General features: G+C 43.0%; 2 protein-coding genes across 8 annotated transcripts in view; one reads left to right on the top strand and one right to left on the bottom strand.

Annotated features, from left to right (window-relative positions):
* The window catches only part of CEP295 (centrosomal protein 295), a 35,253-nt gene extending 18,458 nt beyond the window's left edge, over positions 1-16,795 (bottom strand). For 3 of the 6 annotated variants that reach the window (XM_081909515.1, XM_081909514.1, XM_081909511.1), the window contains exons 1-11: positions 16,253-16,753; positions 12,210-12,342; positions 11,285-11,485; positions 10,147-10,271; positions 8,701-8,794; positions 7,810-7,944; positions 5,993-6,133; positions 4,327-4,510; positions 2,777-2,926; positions 1,524-1,748; positions 287-393 (exon numbers count right to left, since the gene is read on the bottom strand). In XM_081909515.1, coding sequence (XP_081765641.1) covers positions 287-393; positions 1,524-1,748; positions 2,777-2,926; positions 4,327-4,510; positions 5,993-6,133; positions 7,810-7,944; positions 8,701-8,794; positions 10,147-10,271; positions 11,285-11,485; positions 12,210-12,317 — 1,470 coding nt within the window. In that variant the 5' untranslated portion in view covers positions 12,318-12,342; positions 16,253-16,753. Of the gene's footprint in view, positions 1-286; positions 394-1,523; positions 1,749-2,776; positions 2,927-4,326; positions 4,511-5,992; positions 6,134-7,809; positions 7,945-8,700; positions 8,795-10,146; positions 10,272-11,284; positions 11,486-12,209; positions 12,343-16,252 lie in introns of those variants that run through there. The other 3 variants (XM_081909513.1, XM_081909512.1, XM_081909516.1) reach the window with 3 other exon arrangements.
* A 158-nt stretch (positions 16,796-16,953) lies between these two features.
* Positions 16,954-23,391, top strand: CMTR2 (cap methyltransferase 2). 2 transcript variants are annotated; one of them, XM_081909772.1, is made up of 2 exons: positions 16,954-18,326; positions 18,859-23,391. In XM_081909772.1, exon 2 carries the CDS (start codon positions 18,878-18,880, stop codon positions 21,158-21,160), a length of 2,283 nt encoding a protein of 760 aa, XP_081765898.1. In that variant the 5' UTR covers positions 16,954-18,326; positions 18,859-18,877; the 3' UTR covers positions 21,161-23,391. The 2 variants fall into 2 exon arrangements, with proteins under 2 accessions (XP_081765898.1, XP_081765897.1); XM_081909771.1 differs by having other exon boundaries at positions 16,981-17,080.
* The last annotated feature ends 708 nt before the right edge of the window (positions 23,392-24,099 follow it).

Here is a 24,099-nt window from a genome sequence, read left to right on the forward strand (position 1 = left end):
AATAGTTAAAGCTATTGTGCAGGTCACTGTGGGAAACAGCCGTGTGTTTTTGTGTTTCATACTTTTTCATTATCCTGACGTTTAGCCTTAATTGTTCTTGAAATGAGTTTTCTGACATTCAGTTTCCTGTAATTTGAAATCGAAACACTAGTGATTTAAGTGCCCCATCTTATTGGTGTTAATTTATACTCTGCTCTTCATTATTCACACACCCCCAGAGGGAGGGACAACACTGGCATATCATAATGGAACTGCTGCACTGCTGTAGACTGAAAAACAGTTATACCTGGTTTTGTCTTTCTGCTTCCTTTCTGAGTTTAGTTGCTTGTTCTTGTGGGTGATCTAGAACTACATTTCCAGCAACAATACTTTGGTCCAGTATCTGTGGCAGTTCTAAGTAGATACACATAAAACATGAATATGTAGTAAAATAAGGATAGTTACTTATGTTAGACCCTGAGTCATTTTATATAATTTATTCTTTTAATTTCTATGCCAGCCTTCATCTTAGATCATAGGGCAGTTTACAATCTAAACACACACAAAATACAGCATAGCCTTAGTTCTTTTGATAACAAATTAAATATAAAGTCATCTTATAATTTGTGAGAGTCATACTGACTGCTAGTCAGCTTCCAAAGATGTGTTTCAGCTCACAGAAGGGGTTTATATCCTCACCCAGTTCCCTATCTAGCTTCTTTTTCTGCTGGCAGGAAAATGTTATTTGACGTGGTGTAGGAGTAATTCTGTGTCCAGGGCAGCTGGTACGCAGCCTGAGATCCTATCTGCCCATGGACAGTCTTGTCAAGAGTGGTGCATGCTCTGGTTATCTCCCACTTGGACTACTGTGATGCGCTCTACATGGGGCTACCTTTGAAGGTGACCCGGAAACTACAACTAATCCTGAATGCGGCAGCTAGACTGGTGACTGGGAGTGGCCGCAAGGACCACATAACACCGGTCTTGAAAGTCCTACATTGGCTCCCAGTATGTTTCCCAGTATGTTGGTGCTGACCTTTAAAGCCCTAAACGGCCTCGGTCCAGTATACCTGAAGGAGCATCTCCACCCCCATCGTTCAGCCCGGACACTGAGGTCCAGCTCCGAGGGCCCTCTGGTGGTTCCCTCACTGCGAGAAGTGAGGTTACAGGGAACCAGGCAGAGGGCCTTCTCAGCAGAGGCGCCTGCCTTGTGGAACATCCTCCCATCGGATGTCAAGGAAATAAGCAGCTATCCTATTTTTAAAAGACATCTGAAGGCAGCCCTGTTTAGGGAAGTTTTTAATATTTAATTTAAAGCTGTATTGTTTTTAACACTCGATTGGGAGCCGCCCAGAGTGACTGGGGAAACTCAGCCAGATGGGCAGGGTATAAATTATTATAATTATAATTATCATCATCATCATCATCATCCCCTTTGGCTCACGAATTAGTTTCACAGTTCTTTGAATCCTGATCATCATCATGGTCAGTTTTAATTCCTAAATGCAAACACACACACACACACACACCCGCCACAAACATACCCCTGGCTTCAGAGACAGGATCACTCTTTGGTTCCGGCTCAGATTCGGAGTCGTATAATCTTCTCTCTCTACTAGAAATTGTTCCAGATTCAATTGATTCAATTTCACTTGTAATTTCTGGTTCACTTCCTGTTGTCCAATGGTCTTTTTGGTTCCTGATCTTGTTTAGCAATTTTTTAAGAGCCAATTTTGACTGAGGCTCGGGTGGCTTTTCAATTTCACTACCTAAAATAAACCAAAAGTACACACATGAGCAAGAAAACCAAGGAAGCTGTTCTTACAAGAGAGTAACCCATGCAACTCATGGTTTGGTGCGACGTTCAAATGCGGTCAATATGTAAAGGCCTGGCATCACTGGACAGGACCTGCATAGGCCAGAGTCACTTTCAAGTGACGAATATACAGAGGAAGGCAACCAAGATAATTAAAGGTGTGGAAGCTAATCCTTTGGAAGGACGGTTGAGGGAAAAGGAGACTGAGAGGGTGATATGACAGCCATCTTCAAATATCTCTGGGCTGTTACATGGAAGATGGAGCAAGCTTGTTTTCTGCTGCTCCAGAGAGTAGGACCCAAACCAATGGATTCAAATGGTAAGAAAAGATGTTCCAACTAGGCATAGGGAAGAACTTTCTGATAGCAATAGCTGTTTGGCAGTGGAAACAGACTACTTTGCAAGGTGGTGTGCTCTGCATGATGGGAGGCTTTTAAGCAGAGACTGGACGGCCATCTGTTATGGATTATTTAGCTGTGATTCCTGCATCGCATGGGGTTGGACTAAATGACCCTTTGGAGTCCCAGTTCCAAGGATCTGAATTTTGAACAGATTACAAACTCATGAAACGGGCTTAAGTTTGCTAACCCAGGTCAATCGTTATTTCTTGTTACAAATATGAAATGTTTCAGTACTCTACACTGCCACATGCACTCTTAATCTCTTGCAGTGCCACCAAACTACACATTCCTCCCCAAGGTCATACGGTTAAACCACTGAGCAGGATCCAACTCAACCCACTGAAATTTCTCAAGTTTACTGATTCAAATAGGGCTACTCCAAGTATGACTAGCATTTTGTATCATCCAAACTCATATGCCAGTGTTTGGCAAGATATGCATCAATGTTTATTTCTATCCTTATCATTTGACAACTGCTTTATACCATCTTATATCCAGTAGTGACTATAACTGATAGGCCATACTTGTTTTCTAAGTGAATATTAATTAATAAGAATCAAGTTTTCAAGTTTTCTCTTACTACTTGGCTCACTGTCCTTCACCTCATCCGACAAACTTGGTGGCACCTCAAACACAGAACCTGGCTCCTGGGAAAGTTCCAGCTCATCATCTTGAGATCTACTTGGCAAGGGCTGTGGGTCAAGGTGCAAAATAAGGTCTCCTTTCATTTCTGTGTAAAGAAATTAGACCATATGAAACCAATACACAACATTCTCTACTGAAAATTCCAACTACAGAGGAGGTGAGCAGTAGACATTTAATAATGTTTTTTTAATCACACAATGCCAAGGAAAGTGAAGCCATGAAGCAAGGTATTCAATTACACTAAAGACCAATTCAGAAGAACAACTATTTCTCTTACCACTAATGACTATCACTTAACATAAATTTATATTGCAGTGAAGAAACATGTAATGAAACTTCAGTCAATAACTAGTTGCAACACGGGCAATATGGATGCCAGAATTCATTGTAAATATCACATTTGTAACAAAAATGCAAATCTAAGACTCCATAGAGATCCCCAAATTGAAATGGTTTTTGAGTTTAAACCAGTACATTACAAACAAAGTACACTACATATGGTAGGGAAAATAAATAAGTTATCTGGGATGCTCTGTCCAATAAAGTCCTGTATTATATATGTGAAAATTAGTTCACTGGGGGCGCAAGCTGCAATATGGCGATTCCAGAGCAGCCCTAAAATAATCCTAGTAACTGAGAATATTCAACTGTAGGTCAAAGATGGAGAATCTGTGACCCTGCAGGTGTTGATGGACTGTCAGCCCTGATCATCAGTTATACAGTAATACCTCTGGTTGCGAACCATCCTCCTTGCGAACGCTTCGGGTTACGAGCTCCGCTAACCCAGAAGTAGCTGCTCCCGGTAGCGAACCTTGCCCGGGGATGCGAGTGGAAATCGTATACGAGGCGTGCACACAGTGGGAGCCCCATTCACAAAAGTGCGCCTCAGGATAAGAACGGTTTCCGGTTACGAACAGACCTCCAGAACGAATTAAGTTCGTAACCAGAGGTACCACTGTACTGGTTGGGACGGAAGGAACTTTGGAATCCAACCTAAACTGGAGGGTCACAGGTTCCCCATCCCTAGGCCTAAAGTAGTATTCCCCCAATCTGTGCTGGTGTGGAGTTTTCAATGGAAGATGAGCTTCTGTGCAAGAGCAATGGAACTGGCTAGGGACTACACAGAAGGTTATATCATTGATCTTTCCAAAGCAGTGGTTTTCTAATTTCCTGTTTCTCCTAATCCATTTGTCTAGTGAAGTCCCCCCTGAAATCTGCCACGGAAAAACCAATGAACAGCATCGTGTGTATGCCAAAATAGGCATTCAGATTATGGGATGCACTGGCCAGGCCTGCTGGGCTTCACCACTGCCCTTCGGAAAATGACTATGCAATAGAGAATATGCTCAACCAATGTAAAACATAACGGTGGGCAAGCTTGTGTCTTTCAGGGAAGACTGCCTGACATTACTCCAATCTCCAATAAGCGGCAAAGGAATCTCTGGGTTCCCCATAACAGTCCAAAAGTCACTTATAAATACTTACTCCTGTCTCCAGTATACATGTCTTCGAAGGCACACTCCAGCTCTCTCTGCCATTCTTCCCTGATTTCCACACGCTTGTGGGGCGGCTGAAACAACTGAGATGGCATCTGGGCAACAATCTGTCTTCTGCGTGCAAGGTCCATATTCTGCATATGTTCAAGCTCTTTCATTAGCTTTTCCCTGTCCTTTAACAGCAGAAAAAAATGTCCTATTAATAAGCTGTCACGCAAGCCAAGCCAGCTTATTTGACACAGCAAAGATACTTTTAAAGCTATGATGATGATTGCTTAATGTTGGGTACTTTCTGAAGACTCTCAGTTAGCAGGTCATAAAATTAACTTTAGAGGAACGGCATTTATTCATGTAAATTACACTCTGCTGGACAGACAAGTTTGAATATATGCACGCGCGTGCACACAAACAGTAGGCAGGGAAATGGAAGCTATCCATTTCAATAAGTACAAATGATGTTGTTGAGTTTTCTGCTAAATATACCGCTTTAAAAGCAACCAGCAATTCCTTTAAAAGGGGGACTGTAATCTACTGCACATGATTTATAGATCAAATGCAGACATTTATTAGTCATACTTCATTATCAAACGTCAGCTTCATTTGAAGATATTAAGTGTAGAATTTCAGAAGGCATATTTTGTTAATTACCACTTAAAATGAAATATTGTTTCCTTTCTCCACAACATCAGGTACATTAAAATTCCATTAAATATTCTGTGAAGACAAGCCCACATTATTCCCCCTTAGTATCCTAGCTTTCTAGTGCATCTGCTGAATTAATACAACCACAAGAAATAAATCTCAAATGCAGGAAGCTGAAGTTACAGAGCAGAGAGAACAAGGGTTGGGCTTTTTAATATGTCACCTCTTAGTACCCACTAGAAGTCAGGCCTACAGGACAACCCCCAAGTAAGTGAAACACTGGAAACAAGTGCATAGATTTTACTTGCTTTTTACATTAGCTTTAAAGCCTTCATTTCTTTAATAGACTTAATTCTATTGTGATTTTCAACACGGTACACTTTTTTATTATTCCACATTGGCTTGGGTCCTGAGCCGGCAGAGAGGGGAACTGCTGAAAACTGCGTGAGTAGAGGCACCTTTCAGGAAGGCTTTTATGGAAGAAGCAAAAATGAACTTCTTCTGCAAGCTTCCTTCTACTCACTGAACTCAGGATCCGCTCCTTTATATCTCTGTGCAACTACACCAGAATAGGTAGCTACATTCTGTGAAAGTAGGTCACGCTGAAAAGAATTCTAGCTGTATTGAAGTTCAACTCTGAAGTACCTGCACAATGTAGTTAAAAAACAACAGCCCTCTTCTCCCATATATTAGAATGCTTTGCGTTTCATCAATCTTACGCCCACAAATGCCAAACCTTACCTACCCTGAGGCCTGAATTACTTCAGCGTGGCTTTCTAAATGCTCAACTATATTTCATCTTTGACAGTGGAAAGAACATTGCACACTGTGAACCTAGAAACTGAGGATAAGCACTACGAACGCTTTAAGGGCTTGAACTTTAAACAATCCATTATTTCAGAATCTTTCTGGAGAAAGGTTAGGTGATTGTACTTTGAATTCATTAAATATACAGTGCCCAATTTGCTATTATTACTCATCTGATGTTGAGAGAATGTTTCTGCTTTGCTTACTCGTGCAAGACGGACCATCTTCAAGGCATGCTTCCCTCTTAGGCGAGCTTTTTCTTGCTGTTCTCTCCTCTCTCTCTCTTCATTGCTTTGCAGTCCTTCCTTCTGTTTGGCTTCCACCTTGGCAAGTAATCGAGCATCTGGCTGGGAGTCAACCACAACAAGTTAGGAATAACAAGTTCTACAGTGCCTCAAAAGACTATACCCAGAAGTATAGTTTTGTAGGTAAAAGGTAAAGGTAAAGGGACCCCTGACCATTAGGGTTGTGACTCTGGGGTTGTGGCGCTCATCTTGCTTTATTGGCCGAGGGAGCCGGCGTACAGGTTCCGGGTCATGTGGCCAGCATGACTAAGCTGCTTCTGGCAAACCAGAGCAGTGCACGGAAATGCTGTTTACATTCCCGCCGGAGTGGTACCTATTTATCTACTTGCACTTTGATGTGCTTTCGAACTGCTAGGTTGGCAGGAGCAGGGACTGAGGAACAGGATTTCACTCTGTTGCGGGGATTCGAACCACCGACCTCCTGATCGGCAAGCCCTAGGCTCTGTGGTTTAACTCACAGAGCCACCCGCGTCCCCAGGTAAAAGGTACTGAACCCAAATACATTTGGGACTAACTTCCCCACCCAACTACCCAAGAGTGGCCCTCAAACAATATATCAAGTCTCTGTGATTTCAACCTCAATTAGACAGTAAACTATAAGGAAATAATGTACTGTTCAGTCTGGCAAGTGATTCAGTGGCATGGCCTAGCAGAGCAGCAACTGTGTGCCCTACTAAGGGCAACAGCTTTGAAGAATGGAAAATAATTCAGTAAATTGTGTGAAGTGTGGGAGGACTGCAGCAGAATATACTGGGGACCTCCGAAGGACCCCATAAGAGCCTGCTATAAGAGCATGCCATCCCTGCTTCTGGTTTAATCAAATTAGAATCTGCTGCTAGAGTTAAACACAAAATAGTGGGAAGAAGGAAACAATGAGAGGCAGAGAACATGTGAACTGAAGCAGAGCCTGCTGAATCAGGCCAAAGACCCATCTAGGCCAGGACCCTGTTTGTTCAATGGCCAACCAAATGGAAGCAGCACTCCTCCCAGTTGCATACCATGTTGAAGTGGTGCTTCCTTTTGTGTGTCCTGAATTTTCAAATATTCCACTTCATTTAATGAGGGAAGGGGTTGCAGTGCAGCAGTAGAGCATCTGCTTTCATGCAGAAAGTAAGTTCCATTTCCCACAGACATGCATAGTAACAAGGAAAAATGGGTGAAACAAGCTTATTTAAGGACTTGCTATTTAGGTTCTATGATACAGCCCAGGCATAGGCAAACTCTGGCCCTCCAGAAGTTTGGGACTACAATTCCCACCATCCCTGACCACTGGTCCTGTTAGCTAGGGATGATGGGAAGTGTAGTCCCAAACATCTGGAGGGCCAGAGTTTGCCTATGCCTGATATAGCAGAACATAAACAGCGTGCACAAAAAATGTATTCATTTTCTTTTGTAGATAAGGCAATGCTGCATCAACAGTCTCAAACTTTTACAGGTTTTCAGTAAGAAAAGCTCCAGTTTTAATACTTGTTTTTGCAGGAATGACATACGTTAATTTCAAGTATTCTACTTATGAATTCCATACCCACAAGAAAAAAAAGTGGCTATAATCCAGAAGGACACTGGGATTCCAACTGTTGAACAACAGAAAGGCAAATATTTGTACTTCCCAATGCTTAATGCCGATTGTCAATTTCCCACAAATTCAGCAAGTGCTTCTGGAATACTGCTACTGCTGTTACACAAAGTATGTCACATGCAAAGTAAAAATCAGTCACCTGGTCTATGTTCATTTCTCTATCTACATATGGTTCACAGAGATGATGGTGAAGATCACAGAGATGATGGCGAGTAATCGAAAAAGTGTCAGTATCACAGACTTTCACTGTAGAAACACTCTTCAACTCAATATTCTGAAAAGTTTGAAGAATAAATTTGTTTTAATAGGATGGCTGTGCTAAAGAACCAAGAACATGAACAGTATAAGGTCACCCATTACAAGCAATGTAAAACCCATCTAAAGACAATGTCTCCAAACTCCCACCAAAACTGACCAAAGTGAGAGATTTAGGCATGTCTGTAAGAGGAACTCCACATTTTCCCATATATGAGGCTATAAGATTATATGAATATCTGTGTGTCATTATTCTTATACTAATGTTTGGGGGGGTTTCCCCGCAAAATTGAAGTGCAATGTAGCTAGAGATCGGCACAATAAATACTAGGAGTGTGCATAGCTCTGTAGGAAGGTCAAATAAGAAGACAAATAGAGGTGATTCAGGAGTTTTCCCCATCCCAAGTCAAAGCAACATGTCAATAACCCTGGGTCAAATCAGGATCCCAGCAAAGCCTTTGTCACATCTGTTCCATATACCTCTCTATTTTCCTAGGGTCTTCATCCTTCTCTATACCCATGAGCTTTGCAGAAATAAGGCTATTCAAAATGTTGTCTGTGGAGCATTGAAGAGCTCTGGATTGTTTTTGTTACTACAGTGGAACCTTGGGTTGCGGACGTAATCCGTAAGGTAATCCGCAACTTCTAGGCCTCTTAAACTTTTTTTTTTTTAAATTAACCTTTTTTTAAAAAAAGGAATGCATTAGTCCCTATGATGAGACTTTTAATCAGCTAGGCTCCAACATCTTTTAAAGTTTCTGAAAAGAATACTCACTTCAAAGGGGGGAGGGGGAGGAGGCGGTAGGCTTGCAATTTTAGCAGCTCTCTCTTTTTCGACATCCAACGCATTCTTCCGTGCATTTGCTCTCCTTGTTTAGAAGGGGGAAAGGCAGAAATAAGACATTCAAATCAGATTTTGTGCATGGCTAAATCAAACAAATAGTTAAGACATAATCAATAGTTTTATTAGTTGGCTATATACTGAATTTCAAGGATAATGAAACTAAAAGGCAGCAGGCTGTTATCCAGCTCAGTGACAAGTGTTTTTAAAAAGGGCGAGAACCAGAGAGCAGAATGCAACTTCCCACAACACCCTGCAGGTTATTTTGACTCGCTTCCCTTTGTTACATTGTTCTTCCAATTCCCACAAAAAGGAATAGGCTGGTCTATACCACATGTTTTGGGCTACAACCCCCACCAACATGGCCAATAGAAATTATGGAAGTTGTAGTCACCAACATCTGAAGGGCTACAGGTTGGGGAAGGCTAGTCTGTAGACAAGAGCCAGTAATGGTTATAGAGTGTCAGACTAGAAGCTAGGAGACCAGGTTTCAAGTCCTCACTCAGCCATGAAACTCACTGTGTTACCTTGGGCCAGTCACTCACTCTCAGCCTAACCTATCTCACAGGGTTCTTGCAAGGATAAAATGGGGAGGAGGGGACCTATGTACACCAATTGAGCTCTATGACAAAAGGTGGGGAAAATAAATGCAATAAATAAATGCATAGCTGTTGCAGTCCTTAGACCAAAACAGAAATCCAATGCTGTTAGGACGGTAATTCTATGCACAACTGCACGCAAGCAAGTCTTAGTGAATTCAACAAGTCATAATGCAGAATGAAAACACATACGATTGGGCTATAGGAGTGTCTTTGCACAGCACAAACAATGTATCGCAGGAAGTGGAAGTTAAAAGGAACCATGGAAGGAGAGGAAGGGAAGTCCATCAATGATCGTATTTTTTAATGTAATAGAATACAGTGGTGCCTCGCAAGACGAAATTAATTCCTTCCGCAAGTTTTTTCGTCTTGCGAGTTTTTCGTCTTGCGAAGCACGGTTTCCCATAGGAATGCATTGAAAATCAATCAATGCGTTCCTATGGAAACCGCCTTCAGACCAGGTCCGGGGACAGTCTGTCCCCCAACCTCTTCTGAAGGCTGGGGGGGACGGACAAGGGCATTTCTCCCCCCCCCCCAGCATTTTAAAAAAAACCCGGGACAGCAGAGGACTTCTCCGCTGTCCCGGGGTTTTTTAAAATGCTGGCGGGCGGCAGCGAGGGCTTCCGTGTATCTGAAGAAGTGTGCATGCACACAAAAGCTCATACCAAGAACTAACTTAGTTGGTCTTTAAGGTGCTACTGGAAGGAATTTTTTTTGTTTTGACTATGGCAGACCAACACGGCTACCTATCTGTAACTGGTTCATTTTATGTACAATTTACCTTGTTTGCTCCCTCAGCAACTTCTCTTTTTTATTTTTCTGCTCCTTTAGCGCTTCCTTATGCCTCTTTTCTGCTCTTTGTTTCCTTTCCTTTGCCAGCTTGGCCAGAGCCTCCAAATCCGGTTCCTTTGAAATTAAATGTAAATATGTTGAACGATTGTCATAGAAACAAATTAACATGAGAATTTTAATTCAAACAGCTTAAAAGTGTATCTAAGACGTCAGGTAAGCTTCCCTTTTGTGCAGATGTCATGACCTGTCTTTGTGCCAGCTTTTAATAGAAAATGTTTGCAAGGGCTCAATCTAAGGAATAATTTTGCCATCAAAATGTGCTGTGGAGCTAGTGTTAGCTCTAATGGCTGCCTTTCCACCAAGACTGGGTCTATACTCATTGCTATTGAAGCAGGATCCACCAGAGTAAAGCTACTGTATCAACTTATGAGTAAAATGGAATTTTCTAATTCCATGGAAAGTTTTGGCATTTTACTCTAATACCTTTTCTTTGTCTCTATAGATGGTGCTATGTTAAGTACTTGCTTCACTTTAAGTGGACGTTTAATGACCAAAATGTTGATGGCATTAATATTTTGCACTGATAAAAGGGCAAGGTTTATTCTCCGTATGGGAGCATCTTTGTAAATATCAGTGTTCCACACCATTTCCCCATTCATTCGCTTTCAAAAGTTCCAATGATCATGATAAATTTCAAATCCACTAATTTGTCATTAGCTGCCTCTTCAATATACAAGTTGAACAATTTCACAGCTCCACTTATCCTAGGATTTAACATACTTCAATTATCAACCGATTAAGTAGTGCCACCCCCCTTGACAAACAAAACTGAAGTCTGCAGCACGGCTGTGTACTACCATCATTTTACACCTGCCCAACATTTAACTATTTGCCTTATTTTGCTCTATTTGCATATTTAAATGTGTGGCACATAAATTCATAGAGACTGAATTTCCATGTCTTCCTTCACATATATAGATGTAAGAAAAAAGTAACACCTGTCAACTTGCTTTATTAGTACACAATAACATATATATTAGTAAAACATACAGCTTTTCTAATTTCAGTTGAGTAGATATTTGCAGAAAGTCTTGGTTGCTATAGTATCACATCCATAATTTACCTACATTTTCCTTTGCTTGTCTATGCCCTTCTCCTATAGCTCTTAAGCTTGACAGATAAAGCTTTTCCAAGGCTCGAATCTTTTCATCTTGTGCTCTTTGCCACTCTGCTTTCAGTTCTTCTGCCAAATGATGCAGCTGCTCATCTCTTCTCTGCTTAACATCTTGCCTTATCTGCAAAGCAATATTCTTCTCCTGCTCTCTAACCTGGAGGGAAAAATATATTTGTTGATGATTTTATATTCTGTAGAGGACTGTAGACTTCTTTTTAAACTGTTATTCTACTTGAATTCTTTGCTCACCTTACTTAATCCCACTTGCTTTACTATGCTAGACCGTTATCTGCTTCTTGACAAATAGGACACCTGTGAAATAAGTGCCAGCAACAAGGAAATAGAACAGGCATAGGCAAACTCGGCCCTCCAGATGTTTTGGGACTACAACTCCTATCATCCCTAGCTAATTTGACCTTGTATAGCTGACACCTCAGCAACACTGTAGTCGAGTTCTCTCTACACTTTTTTGCTCCTGAGTGGGAAAGTGTATGTGGCTGAAGTGCTCTGGTGTCTTGGTGACACAACGGACAGCTCTTCTCTCAACCATGGAACCAGAGAGGGGGGCAAAAATTGCCATACAACTGAAGATAGGACTCACTTCAATCTCTGCAGCTCCCAGGTTGGGGCAAATGCTACAGCTTGTCAGACTCAGAATTAGTCTGCTCCCATGCAGAATGAAAATGTGGAAGCCTGCAGATTCAATTGTCTCATGCAGGGTTTCCCAAGCTTGGGTCTCCAGCTGTTGTTGGACTACAACTCCCATCATCCCCAGCTAGCAGGACCAGTGGTCAAAGATGATGGGACCTGTAGTCTGGAGACCAGAGCTTGGGAAACCCTGGCCTAAAGGAAGGCCATTCCCAACAATGCAAACACACCTGCTGTAGCCTTAATTTCCTTCTCCTTTCATGTTCTTCTTTCAGCAGCTGAGCTTCTTCATTGGGACTAAGTCTAAGTCCCACAGCTTTGGCCACTTTTCTTTTCATCTTTGCAGACGTGTAATGTTCTATTCTGCATTAGCAAAACAAAATACAACAGGAATAAACTTTCACTCTAACTTAGTGAAGATAAAGCACAAAATTAACAAGTGTCTGCAACAGGAACCAAAAAGCTTGTTCTCATGGCAACAATAATTATGTTCAGGTAAGACAACAGCATGGGCAGGAAATGAGACTGAGATTAATCAGCTAACCTTCTGTAGGCATACCAGCCTTCCTCCATCTACCAATCCAAATAACTTTATTGTGGGTAGTGGAGAACACTATCTGGCATTGGCACCACCTGACTATAATTATCAAGAACAATGTGCAAGTCGTAAGAATGGACTAACATTAGTTTTGAGCCATTTCTCTTCAGCCATCAATGAAATTAAATTCTAGTTCTTTTTTTTACCCAATACATATTTAGCCCTCTTCAATATGGCATACAATCTTCTGAGCAAATGCTGAACATTTTAGCCATACATCCTTCTGGAAGCACAACACCCCATTCACTTCACGAATAGCGTATAAAGAAGACTACTTCCACCCTTTCAAATGGAATGCTTTTAAAAGTAATGAAGTGTGCACAAAAATAAAAGGAAGAGAAAGTAAAATGAATGGGGTTTGATTACTTGTCACCATGCTTTTCAGACACACTGTCATCTTGTTTTCAAATTTCTCACCGCAATCAAAATGCTGTTCTGAAGAACTGAGCTAAAGCTTTCCTGGAGAGCTGAAAATATAAGCAATATGAAAGCACCTCAAGGTCACGCTGCCTTTGGGGCATATTCCCTCCATACTTCAGAACTCGCACAGATACGTAATTACTCTGGTGGATAAATGGGCACAGGATTCAACTTACAATTTTCAAAAGCAAAAGTGTATCGCACAAGCTGCTTCAAAAGAAAAGCACCACTGAGGGTTCATAAGGTCTCCAGTGGGTAGAATTTCATAAAGTTTAACCAACAAGCAAAATCTTAAGATCTTCCTTAATGCATCTTTTACCCATGGTATGTTCAAACAAGACTGTCTTGGGAGCTATCTAACCTTGTGTAAAAAAAAAAAAGAATTCTAACTATGTAAAAAATAAAAATGAAAAGCAGACATTTGCATTGAAGTGACAAATATCAATATGAGGATTCTCCAGAACTTAAGTCTTCTCTGACTACAGTGGCTTGAGGCAAAATAGCTTTTTGCTTTACTGCCCTAAGGCTCCAAAATAAATGACAAAAACCCCACGCATTGACAGTTAACCTGCCCTTACTAACACTTAATCATATTCATGCAAACTTAGCTGTTGCTTATAAACCATTTCAAAACGAAGAGAAACGTGTTTGCTGCCTTAGGGCATGTTGCTATTCTGAGAACAGCAGTCACATCAGACCCCAGCATTTCCAAAGCCCACCCAATGCTATGAAGGGTAAACAGACAAAAGTCACTTACGCTGTAGAAACTCACAGAGCATCTTCTATAACATGGGAAACAGTTCAAAGAAAACACAGTTGGGGAGGAGGGAGAGCATATTTAAACATGTTCACAGTGAAGGGAGCTTAGCTTAAGAGAACTAATAATGCAATCCTCAACAAACTCGCTAGAAAGTAAGCCCTGATTAGTTCAGGGTGACATACTTCTAAATAAAAAGCATAGGATTGCACAACATGTTTGTGGTGTGCTTGCTTAATTTTAACTAAAATTAATTTCCTTGTTGAACAGGAACCAATTCTATATCAGCCCTGGAATCAACATCAAGATATAGTTGGGACACCAGTAAGATTGGATTCAGGAAACCCAGTTTAAAAATCATGCTCAAGGCTAATTCACAATGTTGCAACAAATGTATGTTATTGATCTAAAACAGGAATGAGGAAAGCCTATGTCTGTCAAAATGTTCTCGGTCTAGAACTCCCTTATCCGTAACCATTGGCCATGGGGCTGATGGGAGTTGCAGTCCAATAGCAACTGAAGGGCCACAGCTGATCCCTAATCCTGATTTGAAGTATTTTGATCTTGCCTCTTGATCATGATGCTTAGTGAAATCGCAACCAATATAAAATCACAAAAAGCAAGGTAAGAGCAGTTAAAACAATTAACAATTGAAAGAAACAACCAACGATGTCTGAGTAAGGAACAGTGCTCGGTTTCATTAAAAGCTTTGGAGAACAATGTTTTCAACCTCTTTCCAAAGGTCATAAGGCATAGCCCCCCCCCCCCCATGGAAAGAGAAAGGGTATTTCAGAGGCTTGGCACCACAACCCAAAAGGCCCCATTCGTTTCTGACATGTGCATGTGGGAACAGTTTGCCTTGTCTTATTCATGCCATAATGCAAGAAAGCATGACACACACCCTACACTACACAACACAATCACAGTTCATGGCACATGTATGCAAGCATTTACAGGCAACTAACACTAGTGTACATACAGCAAATCTGAATTCCTCATGAGCTGCAAATCAGTTATTAGTGATGAATCCTTGTAAGTCTTTAAAATGAAGTGAGTAAAGTCAACATAATAAAGAACCATGTCTGGTTCAGAGGAGAGTTATGGAGCAGTAGAGGTCAAATGTGACTAGTGGATGACTGCAGAATTGGGAGTTTGCAAAACAAGAACACCTGCCCTCCCAACGCCAAATTTACATTGGGCATACTGTATAAGAATATACTCCATTGGCACTATGCTGTTTTTCAGTGATACATTACAGCCAGGTATTTTTTCTCTCTCATTGCTATTAGCCAAGCATCCTTGGAAAAGCTATTCCCTCTCAAACTGGGGTTTTTGTGAGGGCAAAATAGGCAAAGAATAGCAAATTAACATTTAGCATCTATATCAAATCTGAAGCATTCGAAAAGCTAATTCACATATATTACGCAATAGTAAAGGTAAAGGGACCCCTGACCATTAGGTCCAGTCGTGACAGACTCTGAGGTTGCGGCGCTCATCTTGCTTTATTGGCCGAGGGAGCCGGCGTACAGCTTCCGGGTCATGTGGTCAGTATGACAAAGCCGATTCTGGCGAACCAGAGCAGCGCACGGAAACGCCGTTTACCTTCCCGCCGGAGCGGTACCTATTTATCTACTTGCACTTTGACATGCTTTTGAACTGCTAGGTTGGCAGGAGCAGGGACCGAGCAACGGGAGCTCATCCCCGTCACAGGGATTCGAACCGCCGACCTTCTGATCAGCAAGTCCTAGGCTCTCTGGTTTAACCCACAGAACCACCCGCGTCCCTATATTACGCAGTAACGCTACACATATTGAAAACTGTTGAAGAAACTGTTCACTTGGAGAAGAGTATACTAAGATTTAACGTGAATTCTTACATGTATCAACAAGTCTTATGGTACCTTAAAAATTAGAAAGTTTAACGAGATACAATATATGTTACTGTTTAAATAAAGAAAAGTAAAGACTCCCAAGGTGCCCTAAAAACAGTTCATTAAGTACTAATGCATTTAGAATAGTACGGTTCTTCTTGAGGGGCATTTGATTGAATGGCTTTGTTCAGAAGTACATCTCACAAACTAGTTTATGAAGCTGGAAACCAATTCTGAGCTGGTATATTCCTTCCCACACCCTGCTACATTCCTCTCCCTCACATGGCTTGTTTTAAAGCAAAATTTCCATCGGCACACAAGCCAGCATAATGTTGGTTAACTAACCAGGATAAGCAGATTATTTGACACAAAACAGGGTTTTAACATAATCACCCATTCCCACCACACTCCCACCCTCTCACTATATATATATAAGGGTCTGGTGACTTCTATTTCAGTGTATCTGAAGAAGTGTGCATGCACACGAAAGCTCATACCAAGAACTAACTTAGTTGGTCTCTAAGGTGCTACTGGAATTTTTTCCTTTTGTAATAGGGACCTTCAGTTTAAGACAAAGTCAGGATCTCTTCACCAAAACAAACGTACATGGAGAGGGGCGAATTCTTACCTCTGAGTAAGTCCTGCTACTTAAAAATGAAATTGGGCTTCACTGTATTTTCCTGAACGTGCTTTTGAGATCTCCTCCTCTTCAGTCCTGCGCAGATTCCTCCAATAAGCTTCCATGGGTCACAGCCTACTGTGCCAGGTACTTAAAGTTAGTCACCTAACGTGGCGGACGTGTAATTGATTACAATGTGCCGATTCATATTCATAAAGAGGGTAGAGGAAGAGCTGAACCGATCCCCTCAGCGGATTCCCAACTGCTCTTGTTATGCTAGCTGGATAATCACTTCATGCATGTGATAAAAAGTGGCCCATGGCTCATGAAAGCTTATTTATTCAATTTATTGCCATTTCTCTACAATATTTATATACTATTTTTCGGGAAGGCCTCACAAAGCGGCTTATGCCTCGATACCTACGTTAACCTTAACGCCGCCCGCGAGGTTCTTCATTAAAACGGACTCCTCGAACAGCCTCGCCCCCCTCACAAGAGTTTCCGCCTCTGGTCGCCGCTGCCGACGTCACATCCGCCGGCCCAAACCGCCTTCCCACCCCGCCCCCCACATGCCTTCTCCGATTGGCCGGTGGGTGGAAACCGCCCAAGCCGCGCGGGAAACCGGGCGGGCTCTCGCGACAGGGTGGTGGGAGGAAAGCGTTCTGCGCGTGCGCGGCTGGTCCGGAAAAGGCGAGAGGAGAGGCGGTTTCACAGTGCGGACCCGAAAGGGAGACTAGAGCCTCGAAGTGCGCCTGCGCGGAAATGGAAGGAGCGTTCTCCCGGCCTCACCCGTAAAGGGAAGCACGCATGCGCAGCTGTTGGTTTTCAGCGTAGGGGGTGAATACTTTTAATTACACGGATAATGGTTTGGTGTTTCCCCCTCCCCCTCATTCATCATGGGTATTGATTGGAGATCGAAAGGAGATCCTCTTTAAATGCATGGTTGTAGCGGAAGGGGCGGGGTCGAGGTCTTGTCCGCGTTAATGAATGTACACGCATACTTTGCTGTCGCTAAATTAACGTGGGAATTACAAGAAGCGTGTACTCCTTGGGAATGTGATGCATACCTGACTTCTTGCTTCAGTGGCTTTTAAAAAAAAACTTCATTTGCCTTTGGGAATTGTGTCGTGTAGTTACATAGGCCCTGAGTGCTTGTCACAGAAATCATGCAGGGGGTGTTTTGCCAAAACTGGGGTGCAGATTTGGACTATTGGTTGTTGTTGTTTAGTCGCGTCCGACTCTTCGTGACCCCATGGACCAGAGCATGCCAGGCACTCCTGTCTTCCACTGCCTCCCGCAGTTTGGTCAAACTCATGCTGGTGGCTTCGAGAACACTGTCCAACCATCTCGTCCTCTGTCGTCCCCTTCTCCTTGTGCCCTCCATCTTTCCCAACATCAGGGTCTTTTCCAGGGAGTCTTCTCTTCTCATGAGGTGGCCAAAGTATTGGAGCCTCAGCTTCACTATCTGTCCTTCCAGTGAGCACTCAGGGCTGATTTCCTTCAGAATGGAGAGGTTTGATCTTCTTGCAGTCCATGGGCTATTGGTAGAGCCTGTTATTGCTATGCCTTGACTTTCTGGCTCTCTAGTTGCTGGGCTACAACTCCCATCATACAGCAGCGGAACGGCCTGTCAGCAGAGCTTATCAACCATTACTAAGCGTCCCCCTCCCTCGAGAACCCTCTCCCGTATACCTGCTTTACAATGCCCATCTAGCTCAGCACTGTCTATACCAGGAGGGGCTTCAGGCCTGGGGGCCAAATGCAACCCCCACCCCCCACACCTTTATTTGATCCTCAGAGCTTTCCCCAGGCCACACCGCTCACTTCACACCCTAGGTTTTTTTGCCTGGAATGTGGTCTTGAAGTCTGATATTGCCTCCTTGTCTGATATTGTCTGATTGTCTGCTATTGGGTGGAAGATAGAGCAGAAACCAGCTTACAGTACAAAGGTAAAGTTTACTTTTGATGCACTGTCTACTTCCACCTCTGGTCCTACCCACCACGGCCATGGGGCCCTCTAAAAGTTGCCCAGAAAACAATGCGGTCCTTGGGCTGAAAAAGCTTCCTCACAGATAATTAGAAGGTACTTGAAAGTATCAAATAGGCCTAGGATTAGAATAAGAATGTTGTATAGTAATATGGATTTAAACTAATAAGAAAAGAGATGAATATAGTAAATGGAAGGAGTTAATTGTATTAGAAAGATGATATTGGAGAACTGTCACAAAGGTGTCACAATGAAATTCAGTTAGGGGGGATTTGAGGAAGTCAGATAACAATGAAAGTTAATTTGGATTTTAGAAGTAATAAGTGTTTTTATTTTTCTTTCTTTTTTATTTTTAGTATTGCAATGTGTTTTGTTTTGTCTCTTTTATATGTTATATTTGTTATAAATGTGGAAAATTAATAAAAAAAATGAAAAAAGAAAGAAAAAGGTTCCTCACTCCTGGTTCATACTGACACTGACAGTGACTCCTCTAAATTTCAGACAGGAGACATTCACAGCCCTACCCAGAGATTCTGGGGATTGAAGCTGGGATCATCTGCATGCAAAGCAGGTGATCTCCCCCTGAGTCCTTTCCCCTCCTCATTTGGTTTTCTCCTCTTTTCTCCAGGGTTTGCCTCGGCCTGAGAATGAACAAGCAGAAGAAGGCAGCATACGCTGAGCAGACCACAACCCTTGACAAGTTTGGTTCTGATATCATTGCTGAAATTGAGAAGCTCTTTGGGAAGAAGTTCTCGTACATCAAACCACCCAACAACGAATGGCAGCTGCCGGATCCTAACCAGGCTTTTAGCTGCGATCACAAAGAGTTCAGTTCCCTTGCCTCCTTGAAGGATTCCCTGAATGAAGTCAAGAACCAGCTGAGCGACAAGAAATTAGATGAGTGGCATCAGCACACATCCTTCACCAACAAAGCAGGGAAGATCATTGCTCACATCAAGCAAGCCGTAAATGCTGAGTTGTGTACCCAAGCTTGGTGCAAATTCCATGAGATCCTGGGCAGCTTCCCTCTCCTCCCAAGCGATGCTCTTCAAAATGGGGAACTCAACTCTGTCCATCTCTGTGAGGCTCCTGGCGCCTTCATAGCCAGCCTCAACCATTACCTCAAGTCTCACCGCATCCCTTGTGACTGGAATTGGGTAGCTAATACCTTGAACCCGTACCATGAAGCAAATGATACCCTTATGATGATTATGGATGACAGGCTTATCGCAAACACTCTGCCCTGGTGGTATTTTGGCCCTGAGAACACGGGGGATGTGATGACGCTCAAACATCTCACGGGACTTCAGCAGTTCATCAGCAACATGGCCACCGTTCACCTGGTCACATCCGACGGGAGCTTTGATTGCCAAGGGAATCCAGGTGAGCAAGAAGCCCTGGTTTCCTCTTTGCATTACTGCGAAACGGTCACTGCTTTAATGACCCTTGGCCTCGGGGGCTCCTTCGTTCTGAAGATGTTCACTCTGTTTGAACATTGTTCCGTTAGCTTACTGTATCTGCTGAACTGCTCTTTCGAAGAGGTCCATGTGTTTAAACCAGCCACTAGTAAAGCTGGGAACTCTGAGGTGTATGTGGTCTGCCTTCACTATTTGGGCAGGGAGGCCATACACTTGCTCTTGTCCAAGATGATGCAGAACTTTGGGACGGACATGGTTGAGAAGGCCCTCTTCCCCCAGCACTCCATTCCGGAATCTTTCCTTAAAGTCCACGAAGAGTGCTGTTCGTTCTTCCACAGGCACCAAATCGAGACCATTGCTGAGAACCTCCGACTCTTTGAGCACATGGGCGAGGTGGAGCAGGCGAGGCTGAACGCTTTACGGGATTGCGCCGTCGCGTTCTTCTTGAACCGGTTCCAGATGAAGCCTATCGCCAGAAATAACTGGCTTGTGAAGAAGCCCCGTGCGGGCTATGGCATGAACTCCAAGTGGTGCGGGCAGAGGAATAAATACTTTTGCACGTACAATGAGAGGAAGATTCTGGAGTCTCTGACATGGGAGGAGAAAGTGGCCAAGGGCTGTCTTAATCAATGGGCTGAAGAACATTCCCTCGGTAACGTCGGGAAAAATTGCATCTTGGAAGGGGCTTCTTGCAGCCTGGAGTGTCAGTTATGGTACATCTTGGAGGGGCGGAGGTTGCCGAGAGTGAAGTGTTCTCCCTTCTGTGGTGGTGAGGTCCTGAAGAGCCTCAATGAAGCTCTTGAGAAATCTTTCGTTGGCAGGGCAAGCGTTGGCGCCCTCAGGAGCCTGGCACAGCAAGAGTGCCAATCTTGCAATGTTCTTACAGAGTCACTGATATTGTCTGAATTGTCTGAACTTATGGAGGTTCCAAATGAAGGTTGCGTTGGCCATAGAAAGTGCTTGACTGTAGGCTTCCCATTGCTTTGTGATGCCAACAGCCCATCTGGCTTGGAAGTTAAACGCTTGGAGTCTGCATCACTCTCAACGTTCGGCTGTTCGTTGCTTCACGACGGGGAACCAAAATACCAGCAGCAGCTCCTGGAGTGCCTTTTGCATTCGTTCCCAGAGCTTCAGGAAGGGGACGCTTTGCTCCTGCCCATTCTTTCTTGTTTTACGCGCTTCACTGCTGGCTTAGTTTTCATACTGCACAGTTGTTTCCAGCACATCTCATTTGCTTGCCCAACCTCATCTCATCTCTTAGGGGCCAGCGCTGTACTGCTTTGTGCTGGCTACCAAGGTCTTCCAGATCCGGTTTTCCAATACCTGCAGCAGCTGAAGAAGCTCATGGGTGCACTGCTTGACTTGGACTCCCCGCAGCAAGTCTTGCAGTTTGTGCCTATGGAAAACCTTCTAAAGGGCCAGTTCCTGGAGTTTCTGTGGGACCTAAATACCACCATTGCAAAGAGACAGCTGCATTTGATTGTCCAAATCGAGCAACAGCAAATGACATGACTTTTTGCTCAAAGCCGCAAGTTGCCACCCTCTGCTGGGGGGGAAATGTTTCTTTTTAAACCATAGGGAACTCTTTTTTAATATATGGTATTTTGAGATAATAAGTTCTCCTCTGCTGTCTTTTGTACTTTACTATCCTGCTTTATTCTCTGTTTATATACATCTTGTGAGGCCCTGGGGAAATTTTATTATACAGGAGCCACAGCTGTAATGGAGAAAGAGTCCTTTTCTATGCCTAACTCTGACTTTTAAGTTGGGACCAAATCTGCCTAGCTTAGTGCCTCTTCAGAAGTAGCACTGGCTTCCATTAAAGGTGCCTTCAAGTGAATAGGAGCAGTACATATGCTCATTGTGTATGCTCATTGTGTGGCTGCATGCGCAGAGCAAATCACCTGAGTCTTTCTCAACTGATCGTTGCCCTTTGTGGAGAGCAGCAATAATAATAATGACCCATTTGACAGAGTTGCTCCACCTGATATCACTTGATAAAGACCTGTACCTGCTTGGCTGGTTCATGCATCTGACTCTGTGGCTGCATATAGACAGGTGCTTCTATGGAGGTATTAGAAATTAAAGGCAACCCTTCCACTAGACTCGCCTGGGTTTTGTATATGTGCTTCAAACACTCTTATCCCTTTCTCTCCCCCGCCTTTTAACTGTGAACCTAATTGTGCCCTTTCAGTGCTGTCGAGTGTTTCAGCATATGTGATCTTACGATAAAACATTTACCCACTTCTCCAGTTCTGCAAGGCCTTTCCACTCCCGTCCTGGATTACCCTTCTGCATTTCTCTAAGAACAGACCCCAGGGTCATAGCAGGGACAGAACTCAAGTGAATGTGCAGGAAGAGCTTCTGTTATGAACATAAAAGCCACAAGATTGAGTCATCAGGAAAGTCCCTGTAGACTCTTGCTGTCTGTCAGGTGGGCCTTTGTTCTTCTTCCTCCTCCCCTTTGCAATACAAGATAAATGGAGTTCTGGCATTGTTTTGGTTTGGGAACTGCCTGTTTAACGTGGGATAGTGTGAATCTTGGACGCATTTTTCCATTTTTCATGGTTTCAGTTCACCTTTTCCTCATTCGGGCGCAATGAGTGTGTTGTGATGGCTCAGAGCTGCAGGGTTGGATCCTAACCACGCTGTGAGCAGCTGGTCTGGAAGAACATTGGCCAGCAAGGGGCTGTTCAGGCAGTGTTAGCATGTGAATAACAAGCAGCTATTGAGTATCTGTCAACCAGCAAGAGCATTTAGCTGGCTGAAACTCCCAGTGCTGTTATGGAAGCTGCATGCAGCCTTTCCACCTGAGAAGTTGTATCTGCCAAACAAATACCTTAAACTAGCATCCACTGGGAGGTTCTCCTGTGCAAGACCTACCAGAGCAGACAAGAGCTGTGTGGCTCTGCTTCGCTATGAGGCTAGGCCGTCACTTCCTAGTAAACTGTGCTCCTAATATGCCTGTGGCCTTGAGCTAACGTTCGTATCCAACCCTGCCATTGTGCAGTGAGGATAGGCCTCCTGCTTGTGCAACAGGACTTCCCCTTCCTTTTCTCCTCCTTGCAGCCTCCCACATGCCCCAAAAATCTGCTCTAGAGGGTTGGGGGGACCCTCTGGAGCAGATTTTGGGAGTGCCGGCTGCAGGGTGAAGAGGAGGAACGCTCTGCATGAGCTGTGTTGAGTGCATCATGGTTGCAGAGGGAAAGCGAAGATGTGCAGTTTCACCACTGTAAAATGCATCCTCTCCCTGCCAGGTTAACACTTCTTTTCATTTTTTGCAATAACTAAGGTTTTCAGCCCTCTGCTTGGTGATTATTGGTCCACAAGTGCCCACAATCTTGTAGCTCAGGCTCCTGAGCTGTGCCCTTCTGACTCTTCCCCATTTTCTAGATACGAATTTTCCAGAGAGAATTTTCATTCCTTTTCACCTGTAAGTTCAATGTAGTGTATTTTGAGGAAACTGGGTGTTTCCAGATGTGCTTGATAAGCTGGATTTGGTAAAAAAAATCTCCAGATGTTGTTTCCCCCCTGATTTTATATTTTTAAAAATTCTTTATTTCTTTTAAGCTGTCAAAAGGATGGTTGACATTGTTTTGAAACAAATGGTTGGCGCCTCATGTTGCTACTTTGATTTGGCTACTCTTATTTCTGTTTTGAGCTTTGTAAATTATGAACAGCAAGAAAGTTTGATCTAGAGGAAACTAAGAAAAAATGATTTTGAAAATACAAATTTTCTTTTATTTTCTGTGTTGTGTGTGATTCTTGAAGCGTATACTTTTTTAAAAAAAACACCTTGTGGCTGTGAAGAAACACCACACACGTTTGGAAATTGCTGAAGAAAAGTAGAACTGATTGGTTTATTGCAAAAAAAAAAAATTGTAATAGGAATTTCAAAATAACTTAAGGTCTTTGTGGGGTTTTACTCGTTATAAACATTGTGCTTCCAGTTAGTTTTAGCCTGTAATGTTAACTCTATCTGAGAATAATGCTTTCTGCTGACCCAGTTAATATTTTTGCTGCGCTCAAACTGGTGTCCACATCAGGCAATACTGATGGACTTCTTAAATTCAGTTATTCGCATTTTCCATTGCAATCTGAGATACATATTTTTTAAATCATCATTAGAATTTGTAGGCAATCGGTGCGAATTTCTCCAAATAGAAACACCTTTGTTTGCAATTTTGACTAATGTCCACATTGGGAGAGGGCCCCTCTTTTTCCTTCTTCCTTTATTCTCACAACAAGCTGTGGAGGAAGCTAGGCTGAAAAGAAGTTGTCCCACGTTAAAGGAATGTGCTTGAGGCCTTTGTGGAGATTTGCTTGCCATTTGGATCCTTCCTTTTATCCATTATGGAACTCAAAGCAGAATGTTGTAGTTCCATTTTGGCTATGTAAGGAATGGCACTCCTGTCCTGAACATCAGAAATAGAGAGGGCAAGTGAGACCGG

This window comes from Podarcis melisellensis, assembly GCF_964234715.1.
Source record: "Podarcis melisellensis genome assembly, chromosome: 4".
Lineage (NCBI taxonomy): Eukaryota > Metazoa > Chordata > Lepidosauria > Squamata > Lacertidae > Podarcis > Podarcis melisellensis.